Source organism: Oncorhynchus masou, chromosome 12, assembly GCF_036934945.1.
Source record: "Oncorhynchus masou masou isolate Uvic2021 chromosome 12, UVic_Omas_1.1, whole genome shotgun sequence".
Taxonomy (NCBI): Eukaryota; Metazoa; Chordata; class Actinopteri; order Salmoniformes; family Salmonidae; genus Oncorhynchus; species Oncorhynchus masou.
Window position 1 is genome coordinate 95436924 of NC_088223.1, and position 21515 is coordinate 95458438.

The following is a 21515-nucleotide window of genomic DNA, read 5'->3' on the forward strand; positions in this document are numbered from 1 at the left end:
TGTATCACTCCACTAACCTGCCATATCAAAGGTTCTGTATCACTCCACTAACCTGCCATATCAAAGGCTGTGTATCACTCCACTAACCTGCCATCTCAAAGGTTCTGTATCACTCCACTAACCTGCCATCTCAAAGGTTCTGTATCACTCCACTAACCTGCTATATCAAAGGTTCTGTATCACTCCACTAACCTGCTATCTCAAAGGTTCTGTATCATCTACTAACCTGCCGGCTCAATGGTTCTGTATCACTCCACTAACCTGCCGTCTCAAAGGTTCTGTATCACCTCTAACCTGCCGTCTCAAAGGTTCTGTATCACTCCACTAACCTGCCATATCAAAGGTTCTGTATCACCTCTAACCTGCCATCTCAAAGGTTCTGTATCACCTCTAACCTGCCGTCTCAAAGGTTCTGTATCACTCCTCTAACCTGCCATCTCAAAGGTTCTGTATCACTCCACTAACCTGCCATCTCAAAGGTTCTGTATCACTCCACTAACCTGCCATCTCAAAGGTTATGTATCACTCCTCTAACCTGCCATCTCAAAGGTTCTGTAGCACTCCTCTAACCTGCCATATCAAAGGTCCTATATCACCTCTAACCTGCCATCTCAAAGGTTCTGTATCACTCCATTAACCTGCCATATCAAAGGTTCTGTATCACTCCACTAACCTGCCATCTCAAAGGTTCTGTATCACTCCACTAACCTGCCGTCTCAAAGGTTCTGTATCACTCCACTAACCTGCCATATCAAAGGTTCTGTATCACTCCACTAACCTGCCATCTCAAAGGTTCTGTATCACTCCTCTAACCTGCCATCTCAAAGGTTATGTATCACCTCTAACCTGCCATATCAAAGGTTCTGTATCACTCCTCTAACCTGCCATCTCAAAGGTTCTGTATCACTCCACTAACCTGCCATCTCAAAGGTTCTGTATCACTCCACTAACCTGCCATCTCATAGTTTTTGTATCACTCCACCAACCTGCAGTCTCAATGATACTGTATCATTCCACCTACCTGCCATCTCAAAGGTTCTGTATCACTCCACTAACCTGCCGTCTCAAAGGTTCTGCATCACCTCTAACCTGCCATATCAAAGGTTCTGTATCACTCCAATAACCTGCCGTCTCAATGGTTCTGTATCACTCCACTAACCTGCCATATCAAAGGTTCTGTATCACTCCAATAACCTGCCGTCTCAATGATACTGTATCATTCCACCTACCTGCCATCTCAAAGGTTCTGTATCACTCCACTAACCTGCCGTCTCAAAGGTTCTGCATCACCTCTAACCTGCCATATCAAAGGTTCTGTATCACTCCAATAACCTGCCGTCTCAATGGTTCTGTATCACTCCACTAACCTGCCATATCAAAGGTTCTGTATCACCTCTAACCTGCCATCTCAAAGGTTCTGTATCACCTCTAACCTGCCATATCAAAGGTTCTGTATCACTCCACTAACCTGCCATCTCAAAGGTTATGTATCACTCCACTAACCTGCCATCTCAAAGGTTCTGTATCACTCCACTAATCTGCCATCTCAAAGGTTCTGTATCACTCTACTAACCTGCCATCTCAAAGGTTCTGTATCACCTCTAACCTGCCATATCAAAGGTTCTGTATCACTCCTCTAACCTGCCATATCAAAGGTTCTGTATCACCTCTAACCTGCCATCTCAAAGGTTCTGTATTACTCCACTAACATGCCATATCAAAGGTTCTGTATCACTCCACTAACCTGCCATATCAAAGCTTCTATATCATCTCTAACCTGCCACCTCAAAGGTTCTTTATCACCTCTAACCTGCCGTCTCAAAGGTTCTGTATCACTTCTCTAACCTGCCATCTCAAAGGTTCTTTATCACTCCACTAACCTGCCATCTCAAAGGTTCTGTATCACCTCTAACCTGCCATATCAAAGGTTCTGTATCACCTCTAACCTGCCATCTCAAAGGTTCTGTATCACCTCTAACCTGCCATCTCAAAGGTTCTGTATCACTCCACTAACCTGCAATATCAAAGGTTCTGTATCACTCCACTAACCTGCAATATCAAAGGTTCTGTATCACTCCACTAACCTGCCGTCTCTCAATGGTTCTGTATCACTCCACTAACCTGCCATATCAAAGGTTCTGTATCACCTCTAACCTGCCATCTCAAAGGTTCTGTATCACCTCTAACCTGCCGTCTCAAAGGTTCTGTATCACTCCTCTAACCTGCCATCTCAAAGGTTCTTTATCAATCCACTAACATGCCATCTCAAAGGTTCTGTATCACTCCACTAACCTGCCATCTCAAAGGTTCTGTATCACTCCACTAACCTGCCGTCTCAAAGGTTCTGTATCACCTCTAACCTGCCATATCAAAGGTTCTGTATCACTCCACTAACCTGCCGTCTCAAAGGTTCTGTATCACTCCACTAACCTGCCATCTCAAAGGTTCTGTATCACTCCACTAACCTGCCATCTCAATGGTTCTGTATCACTACACTAACCTGCCATCTCAAAGGTTCTGTATCACTCCACTAACCTACCATATCAAAGGTTCTGTATCACCTCTAACCTGCCATCTCAAAGGTTCTGTATCACTCCACTAACCTGCCATCTCAAAGGTTCTGTATCACCTCTAACCTGCCTTCTCAAAGGTTCTGTATCACCTCTAACCTGCCATCTCAAAGGTTATGTATCACCTCTAACCTGCCATATCAAAGGTTCTGTATCACTCCACTAACCTGCCATCTCAAAGGTTCTGTATCACTCCACTAACCTGCCATCTCAAAGGTTCTGTATCACCTCTAACCTGCCATATCAAAGGTTCTGTATCACCTCTAACCTGCCATATCAAAGGTTCTGTATCACCTCTAACCTGCCATATCAAAGGTTCTGTATCACCTCTAACCTGCCATCTCAAAGGTTCTGTATCACCTCTAACCTGCCATTTCAAAGGTTCTGTATCACTCCACTAACCTGCAATATCAAAGGTTCTGTATCACTCCACTAACCTGCCGTCTCTCAATGGTTCTGTTTCACTCCACTAACATGCCATATCAAAGGTTCTGTATCACCTCTAACCTGCCATCTCAAAGGTTCTGTATCACCTCTAACCTGCCGTCTCAAAGGTTCTGTATCACTCCTCTAACCTGCCATCTCAAAGGTTCTTTATCAATCCACTAACATGCCATCTCAAAGGTTCTGTATCACTCCACTAACCTGCCATCTCAAAGGTTCTGTATCACTCCACTAACCTGCCGTCTCAAAGGTTCTGTATCACCTCTAACCTGCCATATCAAAGGTTCTGTATCACTCCACTAACCTGCCGTCTCAAAGGTTCTGTATCACTCCACTAACCTGCCATCTCAAAGGTTCTGTATCACTCCACTAACCTGCCATCTCAAAGGTTCTGTATCACTCCACTAACCTGCCATCTCAAAGGTTCTGTATCACCTCTAACCTGCCTTCTCAAAGGTTCTGTATCACCTCTAACCTGCCATCTCAAAGGTTCTGTATCACCTCTGACCTGCCATATCAAAGGTCCTATATCACCTCTAACCTGCCGTCTCAATGGTTCTGTATCACTCCACTAACCTGCCATCTCAATGGTTCTGTATCACTCCACTAACCTGCCATCTACGCTTTCTGAGACATTTCTATTGGTGGGGGTGATCCCTGACCTCTTACCCCTTGGTTGGTCAGCTGACTACCTGCAGGAATGGGGTCAATTCCTCACCCTGACCTCTTACCCCTAGGTTGGTCAGCTGACTGCCTGCAGGAATGGGGTCAGTTCCTCACCCTGACCTCTTACCCCTAGGTTGGTCAGCTGACTGCCTGCAGGAATGGGGTCAGTTCCTCACCCTGACCTCTTACCCCTAGGTTGGTCAGCTGACTACCTGCAGGAATGGGGTCAGTTCCTCACCCTGACCTCTTACCCCTAGGTTGGTCAGCTGACTGCCTGCAGGAATGGGGTCAGTTCCTCACCCTGACCTCTTACCCCTAGGTTGGTCAGCTGACTACCTGCAGAAATGGGGTCAGTTCCTCACCCTGACCTCTTACCCCTAGGTTGGTCAGCTGACTACCTGCAGAAATGGGGTCAGTTCCTCACCCTGACCTCTTACCCCTAGGTTGGTCAGCTGACTACCTGCAGAAATGGGGTCAGTTCCTCACCCTGACCTCTTACCCCTAGGTTGGTCAGCTGACTGCCTGCAGGAGTGGGGTCAGTTCATCTCACTGGCCATCCCAAGTATGCTAATGCTGTGTCTGGAATGGTGGACCTATGAGATCGGCGGTTTCCTGGCAGGTACTGTTGTATATCATAATAAGAATAATTCCGCCTATGTCCAAAATGGCACCATATTCCAGCGTTTCCCAAACGTTGGTCGCCGGGATCCCAAGGGGTGCACGGTTAGTTGATGCCCTAACATTACACAGCTGATTTAAATGATCAAAGCTTCATGATGATTTCAATCAGCTGTTTAGTGTTAGGGCAATAACAAAACGTGCACCCTTGGGGTCCTCGGGCCGAGTTTGGGAAGGTTTCTGCCCTATTATACAGCCCCACACTGGAAGTGTTATAATACCCATAAAACCTAGCAGCCAAACAGGGAAATGGGTCCAATCGTTTTTCCACAATGAATTCTTCACATAGGGGATTTTAAAAACACTTCAAATAAGGGCTGTGTTCAGTGTAGGTTTACCCTGGCGTTTTGATAACCATGTAAATCTATAGAACAAGGTGACTTTACAATATGTTCGGCTCCTCTCTCCACTCTCTCCCCGCTCTCCTCTCTCCCCGCTCTCCTCTCTCCACTCTCTCCTCTCTCCCCGCTCTCCTCTCTCCCCGCTCTCCTCTCTCACCCTCTCTCCCTGCTCTCCTCTCTCCCCGTCTCCTCATCATCACTCTTTCCTCATCATCACTCTCTCCTCATCATCACTCTCTCCTCATCACCTCTCTCTCCTCATCATCACTCTCTCCTCATCATCACTCTCTCCTCATCACCCCTCTCTCCTCATCACCCCTCTCTCCTCATCACCCCTCTCTCCTCATCACCCCTCTCTCCTCATCACCCCTCTCTCCTTATGTTCCCTTTCTCTCCTCATCACCCCTCTCTCCTCATCACCCCTCTCTCCTCATCACCCCTTTCTCCTTATATTCCCTTTCTCTCCTCATCACCCCTCTCTCCTCATCATCACTCTCTCCATATCTTCCCTCTCTCCTCATCACCCCTATCTCCATATGTTCCCTCTCTCCTCATCACCCCTCTCTCCTCATCATCACTCTCTCCATATCTTCCCTCTCTCCTCATCACCCCTCTCTCCATATCTTCCCTCTCTCCTCATCGCCCCTCTCTCCATATCTTCCCTCTCTCCTCATCACCCCTCTCTCCTCATCACCCCTCTCTCCTCATCACCCCTCTCTCCATATCGCCCCTCTCTCCATATCTTCCCTCTCTCCTCATCACCCCTCTCTCCTCATCACCCCATTCTCCTCATCACCCCATTCTCCTCATCACCCCTCTCTCCTCATCACCCCTCTCTCCTCATCATCACTCTCTCCTCATCACCCCTCTCTCCTTATGTTCCCTTTCTCTCCTCATCACCCCTCTCTCCTCATCACCCCTCTCTCCTCATCACCCCTCTCTCCTCATCACCCCTCTCTCCTCATCACCCCTCTCTCCTCATCATCACTCTCTCCTCATCACCCCTCTCTCCTTATGTTCCCTTTCTCTCCTCATTACCCCTCTCTCCTCATCACCCCTCTCCCTCATCACCCCTCTCTCCTCATCATCACTCTCTCCTCATCACCCCTCTCTCCTTATGTTCCCTTTCTCTCCTCATCACCCCTCTCTCCTCATCACCCCTCTCTCCTCATCATCACTCTCTCTTCATCACCCTCTCTACATAAGGTTCCCTTTCTCTCCTCATCACCCCTCTCTCCTCATCATCACTCTCTCCATATCTTCCCTCTCTCCTCATCACCCCTCTCTCCATATATTCCCTCTCTTCTCATCACCCCTCTCTCCATATCTTCCCTCTCTTCTCATCACCCCTCTCTCCATATCTTCCCTCTCTTCTCGTCACCCCTCTCCATATCTTCCCTCTCTCCTCATCACCCATCTCTCCATATCTTCCCTATCTTCTCATCACCCCTCTCCATATCTTCCCTCTCTTCTCATCACCCCTCTCCATATCTTCCCTCTCTCCTCATCACCCCTCTCCATATCTTCCCTCTTCTCATCACCCCTCTCTCCATATCTTCCCTCTCTCCTCATCACGCCTCTCTCCGTATCTTCCCTTTCTCCTCATCACCCCTCTCTCCATATCTTCCCACTCACCTTCTTTCCTCTATTTCCCTCTGCCTCTCTCCCCCTCTCTCTCTATTTCTCTTCATCACCCCTCTCTCGTAATGTTCCCTTTCTCTCCTCATCACTCCTCTCTCCCCACTCTCCTCTCTCTCCTCTCTTTCCTCATCACCCCTCTCTCCTCATCACCCCTCTCTCCTCAGCATCACTCTCTCTTCATCACCCCTCTCTCCATATGTTCCCTTTCTCTCCTCATCACCCCTCTCTCCTCATCATCACTCTCTCCATATCTTCCCTCTCTCCTCATCACCCCTCTCTCCATATCTTCCCTCTCTTGTCATCACCCCTCTCTCCATATCTTCACTCTCTTCTCGTCACCCCTCTCCATATCTTCCCTCTCTCCTCATCACCCATCTCTCCATATCTTCCCTCTCTTCTCATCACCCCTCTCCATATCTTCCCTCTCTCCTCATCACCCCTCTCCATATCTTCCCTCTTCTCATCACCCATCTCTCCATATCTTCCCTCTCTCCTCATCACCCCTCTCTCCGTATCTACCCTTTCTCCTCATCACCCCTCTCTCCATATCTTCCCACTCACCTTCTTTCCTCTATTTCCCTCTGCCTCTCTCCCCCTCTCTCTCTATTTCTCTTCATCACCCCTCTCTCGTAATGTTCCCTTTCTCTCCTCATCACTCCTCTCTCTCCAATCTCCTCTCTCCCCACTCTCCTCTCTCCCCGCTCTCCTCTTTTTCCTCATCACCCCTCTCTCCTCATCACCCCTCTCTCCATATCTTCCCTTTCTCTCCTCATCACTCCTCTCTCCTCATCATCACTCTCTCCTCATCACCCCTCTCTCCTCATCACCCTCTCTCTCATCATCACTCTCTCCTCATCACCCCTCTCTCCTCATCACCCATCTCTCCATATCTTCCCTCTCTCCTCATCACCCCTTCCTCCTCATCGCCCTTCTCTCCATATCTTCCATTTCTCTCCTCATCACCCCTCTCTCCATATCTTCCCTCTCTCCTCATCACCCCTGTTTCCCCATCACCCCTCTCTTCTCATCACCCCTCTCTTCTCATGACCCCTCTCTCCTCATCACCCCTTTCACTCTCCATTCTCTCCTGTCTCTCTCCATTCTCTCTCCCTTTCTCTCTTCCCCCTTCCCTTCTCTATCTTATGTATATTCCCTCTCTTCCTATGTCCCCTTCTCTGTCCATCTCTCCCCTCTCCAATTTCTTCATCTCTCCTTATCTTCCCATCTTCTGCCTCTCCCCTCTCTTAGGTCTTATCAGTGAGGTGGAGTTGGGGGCTCAGTCTGTTGTCTATCAGCTAGCTGTCATCACCTACATGGTAACATCACACTGTCTATCAGCTAGATACCATGGTAACGTCACGCTGTCTATTAGCTATCTACCATGGTAACATCACACTGTCTATCAGCTAGCTACCATGGTAACACCACACTGTCTATCAGCTAGCTAACATGGTAACATCACACTGTCTATCAGCTAGCTACCATGGTAACATCAGACTGTCTATCAGCTAGCTACCATGGTAATGTCACACTGTCTATTTGCTAGCTACCATCACCTGCATGCTAACATCACACTGTCTATCAGCTAGCTACCATGGTAACATCACGCTGTCTATTAGCTATCTGCCATGGTAACATCACACTGTCTATCAGCTAGCTACCATGGTAACATCACACTGTCTATCAGCTAGCTAACATGGTAACATCACACTGTCTATCAGCTAGCTACCATGGTAACATCACACTGTCTATCAGCTAGCTAACATGGTAACATCACACTGTCTATCAGCTAGCTAACATGGTAACATCACACTGTCTATCAGCTAGCTAACATGGTAACATCACACTGTCTATCAGCTATCTACAATGGTAACATTACACTGTCTATCAGCTATCTACTATGGTAACATCACACTGTCTATCAGCTAGCTACCATGGTAACATCACACTGTCTATCAGCTAGCTACCATTGTAACATCACACTGTCTATCAGCTAGCTACCATGGTAACATCACTCTGTCTATCAGCTAGCTACCATGGTAACATCACACTATCTATCAGCTAGCTACCATGGTAACATCACACTATCTATCAGCTAGCTACCATGGTAACATCACACTATCTATCAGCTAGCTACCATGGTAACATCACTCTGTCTATCAGCTAGCTACCATGGTAACATCACACTATCTATCAGCTAGCTACCATGGTAACATCACACTATCTATCAGCTAGCTACCATGGTAACATCACACTATCTATCAGCTAGCTACCATGGTAACATCACTCTGTCTATCAGCTAGCTAACATGGTAACATCACTCTGTCTATCAGCTAGCTAACATTACACTAAGATACATTACATCATGATATTTAGAACAAAAATTTTATTTTTCTAGCTCACATCTCTCTGTCTCTGTCTTTCTCTCTCTCTGTCTCTCTCTCTGTCTCTCTGTCTCTCTCTCTCTCTCTCTCTCTCTGTCTCTCTCTCTGTCTCTCTCCTTCTCTCCCCACATCGTCCTCTTTCAGTTTCCTCTTGGATTCTCAGTAGCAGCCAGTGTGAGGGTGGGCAACGCTCTGGGTGCAGGGAACACAGAACAGGCCAAGCTGTCTGGGAAGGTTGCCTCCATCTGTGCATGTACGTAGCAGCAACTAGCTAGTGATGCTAGCATGGCTCTAATATTGGCCAGATCTTAATGGACCAAGCATGACAGGTCCTGTATCACTCCACTAACCTGCCATCTACGGATTCTGAGACGTTTCTATTGGTGAGGGTGTATCCTGACCTTTTACCCCTAGGCTGGGCAGCTGACTGCCTGCAGGAGTGGGGTCAGTTCAACTCTAGAGCTCTGTCAGAATTTTCGCACAAAAAAAAACTTGTTTTCTTTTTGTCATTATGAGAAAATGTTTTATTTAATCCATTTTAGAATAAGGCCGTAATGTAACAAAGTGAGGATAAGGTCAAGGGGTCTGAATACTTTCTGAATGCACTGTATATAGAGGGTGACTTTGTTTCTTGAATAATATTAATGATTGTCAGAATGGTTACTAACTCTTTGTCTTTTCTGTCCAGTCATCGTCTCGTGTTTTGTCAGTACGTTCGTCCTCGTGACTAAAGACGTGATGGCGTACATCTTCACCACAGATCAGTGAGTGCAGACACACACCCACCACACTGATTAACTTTAGAAACCTGTGTGTGTGTGTGTGTGTGTGTGTGTGTGTGTGTGTGTGTGTGTGTGTGTGTGTGTGTGTGTGTGTGTGTGTGTGTCTTTGTCTGTGTGTCTGTCTGTGTCTGTGTCTGTGTCTGTGTGTCTGTGTCTGTGTGTGTGTGTGTGTCTGTGTGTCTGTGTGTGTGTGTGTGCGCGTGACATCTTGTAGACACACACCCACCTGTGTGTGTGTGTGTGTGTGTGTGTGTGTGTGTGTGTGTGTGTGTCTGTGTGTCTGTGTGTCTGTGTGTCTGTGTGTGTGTGTGTGTGTGTGTGTGTGTGTGTGTATGTGTCTTGTAGACACACAGACATCACATAACTTCCGTAACATCCAGTAATCATGTTATAACTTGCTTCACCAACAGCATGACACTGTAGGCGTTATGAACCCATAGATCTCTGTAGTATCTTAGCCTGGAGGCCAGTTTGTTTGGAATGTTAGCACCAATAGGTCTGGGACCACTCTAGTAGAACCCAGTAGCCCCTTAGCCTGGGGGCCAGTTTGTTTGGAATGTTAGCACCAACAGGTCTGGGACCACTCTAGTAGAACCCAGTAGCCCCTTAGCCTGGGGGCCAGTTTGTTTGGAATGTTAGCACCAACAGGTCTGGGACCACTCTAGTAGAATCCAGTGGCCCCTTAGACCTGAAAGAACCTGTCTCTCTGTGTGTTCCAGGGACATTGTGAAGAGGGTGGCTGAAATCATGATCCTGTATGGCTTCTTCCATCTGGCAGACACATTCGTGGTGAGATTGTGTGTGTCGTGACAGGGCGTGATGGGCAGTGTCGTGACAGGGCGTAATGTGTGTGCCGTGACAGGGCGTGATGTGAGTGTCGTGACAGGGCGTGATGTGTGGGTCGTGACAGGGAGTGATGTGTGTGTCGTGACATGGCATAATGTGTGTGTCGTGACAGGGTGTGATGTGTGTGTCGTGACAGGGCGTGATGTGTGTGTCGTGACAGGGCGCGATGTGTGTGTCTTGACAGGGAGTGATATTTGTGTTGTGACAGGGCGTGATGTGTGTCGTGACAGGGCGTGATGTGTGTGTCGTGACAGGGCGTGATGTGTGTGTCGTGACAGGGCGTGATGTGTGTGTAGTGACAGGGAGTGATGTGTGTGTCGTGACAGGGCGTGATGTGTGTGTCGTGACAGGGCGGGATGTATGTGTCGTGACAGGGCGTAATGTGTGTGTCGTGACAGGGAGTGATGTGTGTGTCGTGACAGGGCGTGATGTGCTTTGTCGGGACAGGGCGTAATGTGTGTGTCGTGACAGGGAGTGATGTGTGTGTCGTGACAGGCGTGATGGGCTTTGTCGTGACAGGGAGTGATGTGTGTGTGGAACGTGACAGGGCGTGATGGGCTTTGGGTGACAGGGAGTGATGTGTGTGTCGTGACAGGGCGTGATGGGCTTTGTCGTGACAGGGAGTGATGTGTGTGTCGTGACAGGGCGTGATGGGCTTTGCCGTGACAGGGAGTGATGTGTGTGTCGTGACAGGGAGTGATGTGTGTGTCTTAACAGGGAGTGATGTGTGTGTCGTGACAGGGCGTGATGGACTTTGTCGTGACAGGGCGTGATGGACTTTGTCGTGACAGGGAGTGATGTGTGTGTCGTGACAGGGCGTGATGGGCTTTGTCGTGACAGGGCGTAATGTGTGTGTCGTGACAGGGCGTGATGTGTGTGTCGTGACAGGGCGTGATGGGCTTTGTCGTGACAGGGAGTGATGTGTGTCGTGACAGGGCGTGATGGGCTTTGTCGTGACAGGGCGTGATGTGTGTGTCGTGACAGGGCGTGATGGGCTTTGTCGTGACAGGGAGTGATGTGTGTGTCGTGACAGGGCGTGATGGGCTTTGTCGTGACAGGGAGTGATGTGTGTGTCGTGACAGGGCATGATGGGCTTTGTCGTGACAGGGCGTAATGTGTGTGTCATGACAGGGCGTGATGTGTGTGTCGTGACAGGGCGTGATGGGCTTTGTCGTGACAGGGAGTGATGTGTGTGTCGTGACAGGGCGTGATGTGTGTGTAGTGACAGGGAGTGATGTGTGTGTCGTCACAGGGCGTGATGTGTGTGTCGTGACAGGGCGGGATGTATGTGTCGTGACAGGGCGTAATGTGTGTGTCGTGACAGGGAGTGATGTGTGTCGTGACAGGGAGTGATATGCTTTGTCGTGACAGGGCGTAATGTGTGTGTCGTGACAGGGAGTGATGTGTGTGTCTTAACAGGGAGTGATGTGTGTGTCGTGACAGGGCGTGATGTGTGTGTCGTGACAGGGCGTGATGGACTTTGTCGTGACAGGGAGTGATGTGTGTGTCGTGACAGGGCGTGATGGGCTTTGTCGTGACAGGGCGTAATGTGTGTGTCGTGACAGGGCGTGATGTGTGTGTCGTGACAGGGCGTGATGGGCTTTGTCGTGACAGGGAGTGATGTGTGTGTCGTGACAGGGCGTGATGGGCTTTGACGTGACAGGGAGTGATGTGTGTGTCGTGACAGGGCGTGATGGGCTTTGTCGTGACAGGGAGTGATGTGTGTGTGTGACAGGGCGTGATGGGCTTTGTCGTGACAGGGAGTGATGTGTGTGTCGTGACAGGGCATGATGGGCTTTGTCGTGACAGGGCGTAATGTGTGTGTCGTGACAGGGCGTGATGTGTGTGTCGTGACAGGGCGTGATGGGCTTTGTTGTGACAGGGAGTGATGTGTGTGTCGTGACAGGCCGTGATGGGCTTTGTCGTGACATGGCGTAATGTGTGTGTCGTGACAGGGCGTGATGTGTGTGTCGTGACAGGGCGTGATGGGCTTTGTCGTGACAGGGAGTGATGTGTGTGTCGTGACAGGGCGTGATGGGCTTTGTCGTGACAGGGCGTAATGTGTTTGTCGTGACAGGGCGCGATGTGTGTGTCGTGACAGGGCGTGATGGGCTTTGTCGTGACAGGGAGTGATGTGTGTGTCGTGACAGGGCGTGATGGGCTTTGTCGTGACAGGGCGTAATGTGTTTGTCGTGACAGGGCGTGATGGGCTTTGTCGTGACAGGGAGTGATGTGTGTGTCGTGACAGGGCGTGATGGGCTTTGTCGTGACAGGTCGTAATGTGTTTGTCGGGACAGGGCGTGATGTGTGTGTCGTGACAGGGCGTGATGTGTGTGTCGTGACAGGGCGTGATGGGCTTTGTCGTGACAGGTAGTGATGTGTGTCGTGACGGGAGTGATGTGTGTCGTGACAGGGAGTGATGTGTGTGTCGTGACAGGGAGTTATGTGTGTGTCGTGACAGGGCGTGATGTGTGTGTCGTGACAGGGCGTGATGTGTGTGTCGTGACAGGGCGTGATGGGCAGTGTCGTGACAGGGCGTAATGTGTGTGCCGTGACAGGGCGTGATGTGTGTGTCGTGACAGGGCGTGATGTGTGCGTCGTGACAGGGAGTGATGTGTGTGTCGTGACATGGCATAATGTGTGTGTCGTGACAGGGCGTGATGTGTGTGTCGTGACAGGGCGGGATGTGTGTGTCGTGACAGGCGTGATGTGTGTGTCGTGACAGGGCGGGATGTGTGTGTCGTGACAGGGCGTGATGTGTGTGTCGTGACAGGGCGTGATGTGTGTGTCGTGACAGGGCGGGATGTATGTGTCGTGACAGGGCGTAATGTGTGTGTCGTGACAGGGCGGGATGTGTGTGTCGTGACAGGGCGTGATGTGTGTGTCGTGACAGGGCGTGATGTGTGTGTCGTGACAGGTCGTGATGGGCTTTGTCGTGACAGGGCGTAATGTGTTTGTCGTGACAGGGCGTGATGGGCTTTGTCGTGACAGGGAGTGATGTGTGTGTCGTGACAGGGCGTGATGGGCTTTGTCGTGACAGGTCGTAATGTGTTTGTCGGGACAGGGCGTGATGTGTGTGTCGTGACAGGGCGTGATGTGTGTGTCGTGACAGGGCGTGATGGGCTTTGTCGTGACAGGTAGTGATGTGTGTGTCGTGACAGGGAGTGATGTGTGTGTCGTGACAGGGAGTGATGTGTGTGTCGTGACAGGGAGTTATGTGTGTGTCGTGACAGGGCGTGATGTGTGTGTCGTGACAGGGCGTGATGTGTGTGTCGTGACAGGGCGTGATGTGTGGGTCGTGACAGGGAGTGATGTGTGTGTCGTGACAGGGCGTGATGGGCTTTGTCGTGACAGTGAGTGATGTGTTTGTCGTGACAGGGCGTGATGGGCTTTGTCGTGAAAGGGAGTGATGTGTGTGTCGTGACAGGGCGTGATGGGCTGTGTCGTGACAGGAAGTTATGTGTGTGTCATGACAGGGCGTGATGTGTGTGTCGTGACAGGGCGTGATGAGTGTGTCTTGACAGGGCGTGATGGGCTTTGTCGTGACAGGGCGTGATGTGTGTGTCGTGACAGGGCGTGATGTGTGTGTCGTGACAGGGCATGATGGGCTTTGTCGTGACAGGGCGTAATGTGTGTGTCGTGACAGGGCGTGATGTGTGTGTCGTGACAGGGCGTGATGGGCTTTGTCGTGACAGGGAGTGATGTGTGTGTCGTGACAGGGCATGATGGGCTTTGTCGTGACAGGGCGTAATGTGTGTGTCGTGACAGGGCGTGATGTGTGTGTCGTGACAGGGCGTGATGGGCTTTGTCGTGACAGGGAGTGATGTGTGTGTCGTGACAGGCCGTGATGGGCTTTGTCGTGACATGGCGTAATGTGTGTCGTGACAGGGCGTGATGTGTCGTGACAGGGCGTGATGGGCTTTGTCGTGACAGGGAGTGATGTGTGTGTCGTGACAGGACGTGATGGGCTTTGTCGTGACAGGGCGTAATGTGTTTGTCGTGACAGGTCGCGATGTGTGTGTCGTGACTGGGCGTGATGGGCTTTGTCGTGACAGGGAGTGATGTGTGTGTCGTGACAGGGCGTGATGTGTGTCGTGACAGGGCTTGATGGACTTTGTCGTGACAGGGAGTGATGTGTGTGTCGTGACAGGGCGTGATGGGCTTTGTCGTGACAGGGCGTAATGTGTTTGTCGTGACAGGGCGTGATGGGCTTTGTCGTGACAGGGAGTGATGTGTGTGTCGTGACAGGGAGTGATGGGCTTTGTCGTGACAGGTCGTAATGTGTTTGTCGGGACAGGGCGTGATGTGTGTCGTGACAGGGCGTGATGGGCTTTGTCGTGACAGGTAGTAATGTGTGTGTCGTGACAGGGAGTGATGTGTGTGTCGTGACAGGGAGTGATGTGTGTGTCGTGACAGGGAGTGATGTGTGTGTCGTGACAGGGAGTTGTGTGTGTCGTGACAGGGCGTGATGTGTGTGTCGTGACAGGGCGTGATGTGTGTCGTGACAGGGCGTGATGGGCTGTGTCGTGACAGGGAGTGATGTGTGTGTCGTGACAGGGAGTGATGTGTGTGTCGTGACAGGGCGTGATGTGTGTGTCGTGACAGGGCGTAATGTGTTTGTCGTGACAGGGCGTGATGGGCGGTGTCGTGCGTGGAGCAGGAAAGCAGAAGATTGGAGCGTTGTGTAATCTGGTGGGGTACTACTTCATTGGCTTCCCCATCGGAGTCTCTCTCATGTTCCCTAACAAGATGGGCATCATAGGTGAGTAGAGGATAAATAACAGCATGGTAATATATCAGAGGTGAGTAGAGGAGAGACAACATGGTAATATACCCTCTCTCTCTGCCTCCCCTATTCTCCCTCTTTTCCCCCTCTGTCTCTCTTGCTATTCTCTCTCTCTGCCTCCCCTATTCTCCCTCTTTTCCCCCTCTGTCTCTCTTGCTATTCTCTCTCTCTGCTTCCCCTATTCTCCCACTTTTCCCCCTCCCTCTCTCTTTCTATTCTCTCTCTCTGCCTCCCCTATTCTCCCTCTTTTCCCCCTCCCTCTCTCTTTCTATTCTCCCTCTGCTTCCCCCTATTCCCCACTCTCCCTCTCTCTTTCTCTCTCTCTGCTCCCCTATTCTCCCTCTTTTCCCCCTCTCTCTTTCTATTCTCTCTCTCTGCCTCCCTATTCTCCCTATTCTCTCTCTGCCTCCCCTATTCTCCCTCTTTTCCCCCTCCCTCTCTCTTTCTATTCTCTCTCTCTGCTTCCCCTATTCTCCCACTTTTCCCCCTCCCTCTCTCTTTCTATTCTCTCTCTCTGCCTCCCCTATTCTCCCTCTTTTCCCCCTCTCTCTTTCTATTCTCTCTCTCTGCCTCCCTATTCTCCCTCTTTTCCCCCTCCCTCTCTCTTTCTATTCTCTCTCTGCCTCCCCTATTCTCCCTCTTTTCCCCCTCCCTCTCTCTTTCTATTCTCTCTCTCTGCCTCCCCTATTCTCCCTCTTTTCCCCCTCCCTCTCTCTTTCTATTCTCTCTCTCTGCTTCCCCTATTCTCCCACTTTTCCCCCTCTCTCTTTCTATTCTCTCTCTCTGCCTCCCCTATTCTCCCTCTTTTCCCCCTCCCTCTCTCTTCTTCTCAGGTTTGTGGATAGGCCTGTTCACCTGTGTGTTAATCCAGTCCTTGTTCTTGGTAGTTCTGCTGTGTAAACTGGACTGGAAAAAAGCCAGTCAAGAGGTCAGTCACTATTTATGTTGTGTGTTTTAACCTCACGAGTTGCCTCTAACAGCTGATTTGTCTCATCAGGCCCTGCTCTCTCTCTGTGTGTGTGTGTGTGTGTGTGTGTGTGTGTGTGTGTGTGTGTGTGTGTGTGTGTGTGTGTGTGTGTGTGTGTGTGTGTGTGTGTGTGTGTGTGTGTGTGTGTGTGTGTGTGTGTGTGTGTGTGTGTGTGTGTGTGTGTGTGTGTGTGTGCCCACAAGGATAGTGAAACTTTGAAAATTTGCACAAGTGGAGACATTTGAACGGACCCCACAAGGAACAATGCAATTGAAGTGTTAGGTTAAGGGTTGGGGTTAAGGAAAATAGTATTTTGAATGGGAATAATTTGTTCCCAAAAGGATAGTAAAACCAACATGTGTGTGTTGTCAGGCTCTGGAGAGGCAGGAGTCCAGCTCCCTGAAAGGAAAGAAGAGCAGTTTGAACTGGAGAAGAGAGGTAACATTCCAGCCGTCACGGTTCCATACATTCTAAATCCCACGGTTCCATATATTCTAAATCCCACAGTTTCATATATGCTCAATCTCACGGTTCCATACATTCTAAATCACGGTTCCATATATTCTAAATCCCACAGTTTCATATATGCTCAATCTCACGGTTCCATATATTCAAAATCCCACGGTTCCATATATTCTAAATCACACAGTTCCATATTTTCTAAATCCCACTGTTCCATATACTCTAATCCCACGGTTCCATACATTCTAAATCCCACAGTTCCATATATTCTAAATTCCACGGTTCCATATATTCTAAATTCCACGGTTCCATATATTCTAAATCACGGTTCCATATATTCTAAATCTAATATATTCTAAATCTCACGGTTCCATATATTCTAAATCCCAAGGTTCCATATATTCTAAATCGCATGGTTCCATATATTCCAAGTTTACGGTTCCATATATTCTAAATTCCACGGTTCCATATATTCTAAATGTACGGTTCCATATATTCCAAGTTTTACAGTTCCATATATTCTAAATCCCACTGTTCCATATATTCCAAGTTTTACGGTTCCATATATTCTAAATCCCACGGTTCCATATATTCTAAATCCCACAGTTCCATATATTCTAAATTCACGGTTCCATATTCTAAATGCCACGGTTCCATATATTCTAAACCCCACGGTTCCAAATATTCCAAGTTTTACAGTTCCATATAGTCTAAATCCCACGGTTCCATATGTTCTAAATTCCACGGTTCCATATATTCTAAATTCACGGTTCCATATATTCTAATTCCTACAGTTCCATATATTCCAAGTTTTAAAAGGTTCCACATATTCCAAGTTTTACGGTTCCACATATTCCAAGTTTTACGGTTCTATATATTCCAAGTTTTACGGTTCCATATAGTCTAAATCCCATGGTTCCATATATTCTAAATCCAACGGTTCCACAGATTCCAAGTTTTACGGTTCTATATATTCCATGTTTTACGGTTCAATATATTCTAAATCCCACGGTTCCACATATTCTAAATCCCACAGTTCCATATATTCTAAATCCCACGGTTCCACATATTCTAAATCCCACAGTTCCATATATTCTGAATCCCACTGTTCCACATATTCTAAATCCCACGGTTCCATATATTCTAAATCCCACGGTTCCACATATTCTAAATCCCACGGTTCCATATATTCTAAATCGCACGGTACCATATATTCCAAGTTTTACGGTTCCATATATTCCAAGTTTTACGGTTCCATATATTCTAAATCCCACTGTTCCGTATATTCAAAATCACGGTTCCACATATTCCAAGTTTTACGGTTCCATATCTTCTAAATCCCACTGTTCCGTATATTCAAAATCCCACGGTTCCATATATTCCAAGTTTTACGGTTCCATATATTCCAAGTTTTACGGTTCCACATATTCCAAGTTTTACGGTTCTATATATTCCAAGTTTTACGGTTCCATATATTCTAAATCCAATCGGTTCCATATATTCCAAGTTTTACGGTTCCATATATTCTAAATCCCACTGTTCCATATATTCAAAATCCCACGGTTCCACAGATTCCAAGTTTTACGGTTCTATATATTCCATATTTTACGGTTCCATATATTCTAAATCCCACGGTTCAATATATTCTAAATCCCACGGTTCCACATATTCTAAATCCCACAGTTCCATATATTCTGAATCCCACTGTTCCACATATTCTAAATCCCACGGTTCCATATATTCTAAATCTCACGGTTCCACATATTCTAAATCACGGTTCCATATATTCTAAATCCCACGGTTCCATATATTCTAAATCCCAATGTTCATTATATTCTAAATCCGACAGTTCCATATATTCCAAATTTTTACATTTCCATATATTCCAAGTTTTACTGTTCCATATATTCTAAATCCCAATGTTCCTTATATTCAAAATCACGGTTCCATATATTCCAAGTTTTACGGTTCCATATATTCTAAATCCCATGGTTCCGTATAATCTAAATCCCACGGTTCCATATATTCTAAATCCCACGGTTCCACATATTCTAAATCCCACGGTTCCATACATTCCAAGTTTCATGGTTCCATATAAACCAAATTTTAGGTTCCATATATTGTAAATCCGATAGTTCCATATATTCCGAGTTCCATGATTACATATAAACCAAATTTTAGGGTTCCATATATTGTAAATCCGATAGTTCCATATATTCCGAGTTCCATGATTACATATACGGTATGACACTTGACATATAGAGCTCTGAAAGCTTTGACATGCTTGTTTTTTTACAGCAGCCCTATGTCTTTACATGGTGTGTAACTTTACATGGTGTGTAATCCTCTAGGCTGGTCGGAGCGGTCCCACCCAGCGGCAGAGCCCTGGGGAGGAAAGACGGACGTGGAGGGGCTGGGTGGGGACAGGGGGAAGGGGGAGTTAGAGACTGAGGCGGGCCGGTGGTCAGTACGGTGAGGTTGACTGTCAGACAGCTGGTTCTTCGTCGTGGGCTAGTTGTCATCCTCATGTTCCTCATCCTCACTGGGATCATCCTCAGTGAACTGCTAACCAGCCTGCTGCTCGTATAAACTGAGCCAAAGAGATAACCCACAGCCACATATATAGTACAGGAGGTTACTACAGCCACATATACAGTACAGGAGGTTACCCACAGCCACATATATAGTACAGGAGGTTACTGCAGCCACATATACAATACAGGAGGTTACTACAGCCACATATACAATACAGGAGGTTACTACAGCCACATATACAATACATGAGGTTACTACAGCCACATATACAGTACAGGAGGTTCCCACAGCCACATATACAGTACAGGAGGTTACTACTGCCATATACAGTACAGGAGGTTACCCACAGCCACATATACAGGAGGTTCCACAGCCACATATACAGGAGGTTACTCACAACCACATATACAGGAGGTTACAGCAGCCACATATACAATACAGGAGGTTACTAGCCACATATACAGTACAGGAGGTTACCCACAGCCACATATACAATACAGGAGGTTACTACAGCCACATATACAATACAGGAGGTTACCCGCAGCCACATATATAGTACAGGAGGTTACTACAGCCACATATACAATACAGGAGGTTACCCGCAGCCACATATATAGTACAGGAGGTTACTAGAGCCACATATATAGTACAGGAGGTTACTACAGCCACATATACAGTACAGGAGGTTACCAATAGCCACATATAGTACAGGAGGTTACTACAGCCACATAAACAGTACAGGAGGTTACCCACAGCCACATATACAGTACAGGAGGTTACTACAGCCACATATACAGTACAGGAGGTTACTACAGCCACATAAAGGAGGTTACAGTATACAATACGGAGGTTACCACAGCCACATATACAGTACAGGGAGGAGTTACACAGCCATATATACAATACAGGAGGTTACTACAGCCACATATACAGTACAGGAGGTTACTACAGCCACATATACAATACAGGAGGTTACCCACAGCCACATATACAATACAGGAAGTTACAGTCAACCACATATACAGGAAGTTACAGTCACAGCCACATATACAATACAGGAAGTTACAGTCAGCCACATATACAGTACAGGAGGTTACAGTACAGCCCACATATACAATACATGAGGTTACCCACAGCCACATATACAGGAAGTTACAGTCAACCCATATACAGGAAGTTACAGTCAACCACATATACAGGAAGTTACAGTCAACCATATATACAGTAGCCAGGAGGTTATTTAAACAAAGATGTACAAATGGGTTACAGTCAACCATTATTATTACATGAGCCATATGTATTTAAACCAAAGATCAACCACAGTCATACAGGAGTTACAGTCAACCAAATATACATATACAGTCACAGGAGGTTACAGTCAACCACATATACATGAGCCATATGTATTTAAACCAAGATGGTACTCACACAGCCATACACACAGCCATGTCACTGCTGTGGACATTTAATCATGGACAATAGAAGGGAATGATCACTAACCCAGAAGGCAACATTTGGCACATTATGTCGTCTTAATAATGTAATTTACTGTTTATTAACTAGATAAGAATTTGTATAGCCAGATGACAACCCTGGTCTCTGTTACCAGTTAGACATATCTTGGAAAGATCAGGATGGGAAGGACCTTTCATTTTGGTTGTTATCAGATTACAGACAGATGTATTTTTCTGGTTGGTAAAAAGACGTTAACGAAACCTCCTACAAGCGGTATACAACCTGACCAGTTTTGCCCACTGGGAACAGGTTGGTCATCCCTTGGAGGTTATGCACTGGTAGCATTGCAGGGCATGTCGGAATGGCTTCCACTGACTTGATAAGGTCGTGGAAACAATGTAATTAGACAAAGCTCAAAGCTCTTTTTAAGGAGATGTGTTTCTGGTGGCTACTAATAACAACAAGTCTGTTGTGTTTTGAAGTGGAGCTGGTTCCCTATTCTGCTTTTCACGTTCTGTCATCATTAAATTAAATCTGCATAAACTGTGCTGTGCTCTTCTTGTTTCCTGGCATGGGTTTATGGGATGCTGATGTCCCTAGCATTGGTTTATAGGATGCTAATGTTCCTAGCATGGGTTTATAGGATGCTAGTCCCTAGCATGGGTTTATAGGATGCTAGTCCTAGCATGGGTTTATAGGACTGGTCCCTAGCATGGGTTTATAGGATGCTAATGTTCCCTAGCATGGGTTTATGGGATGCTAGTCCCTAGCATGGTTTATAGGATGCTAGTCCCTAGCATGGGTTTATAGGATGCTAGTCCCTAGCATGGGTTTAAGGACGCTAGTCCCTAGCATGGGTTTATAGGATGTTAGTCCCTAGCATGGGTTTATAGGACGCTGGTCCCTAGCATGGGTTTATAGGACGCTAGTCCCTAGCATAGGTTTATAGGACGCTAGT

The 21515-nt window shown here is 47.6% G+C and overlaps 1 protein-coding gene across 1 annotated transcript in view; it reads left to right on the top strand.

Moving 5' to 3' along the window:
- The window catches only part of LOC135549441 (multidrug and toxin extrusion protein 1-like), a 73265-nt gene extending 54222 nt beyond the window's left edge, over positions 1-19043 (top strand). The window contains exons 9-17 of the mRNA XM_064979408.1: positions 4186-4299; positions 7589-7656; positions 8869-8977; positions 9413-9488; positions 10226-10295; positions 14982-15114; positions 15972-16066; positions 16447-16543; positions 18919-19043. Coding sequence (XP_064835480.1) covers positions 4186-4299; positions 7589-7656; positions 8869-8977; positions 9413-9488; positions 10226-10295; positions 14982-15114; positions 15972-16066; positions 16447-16543; positions 18919-19043 — 887 coding nt within the window. The remainder of the gene's footprint in view (positions 1-4185; positions 4300-7588; positions 7657-8868; positions 8978-9412; positions 9489-10225; positions 10296-14981; positions 15115-15971; positions 16067-16446; positions 16544-18918) is intronic.
- Positions 19044-21515: the final 2472 nt, after the last annotated feature.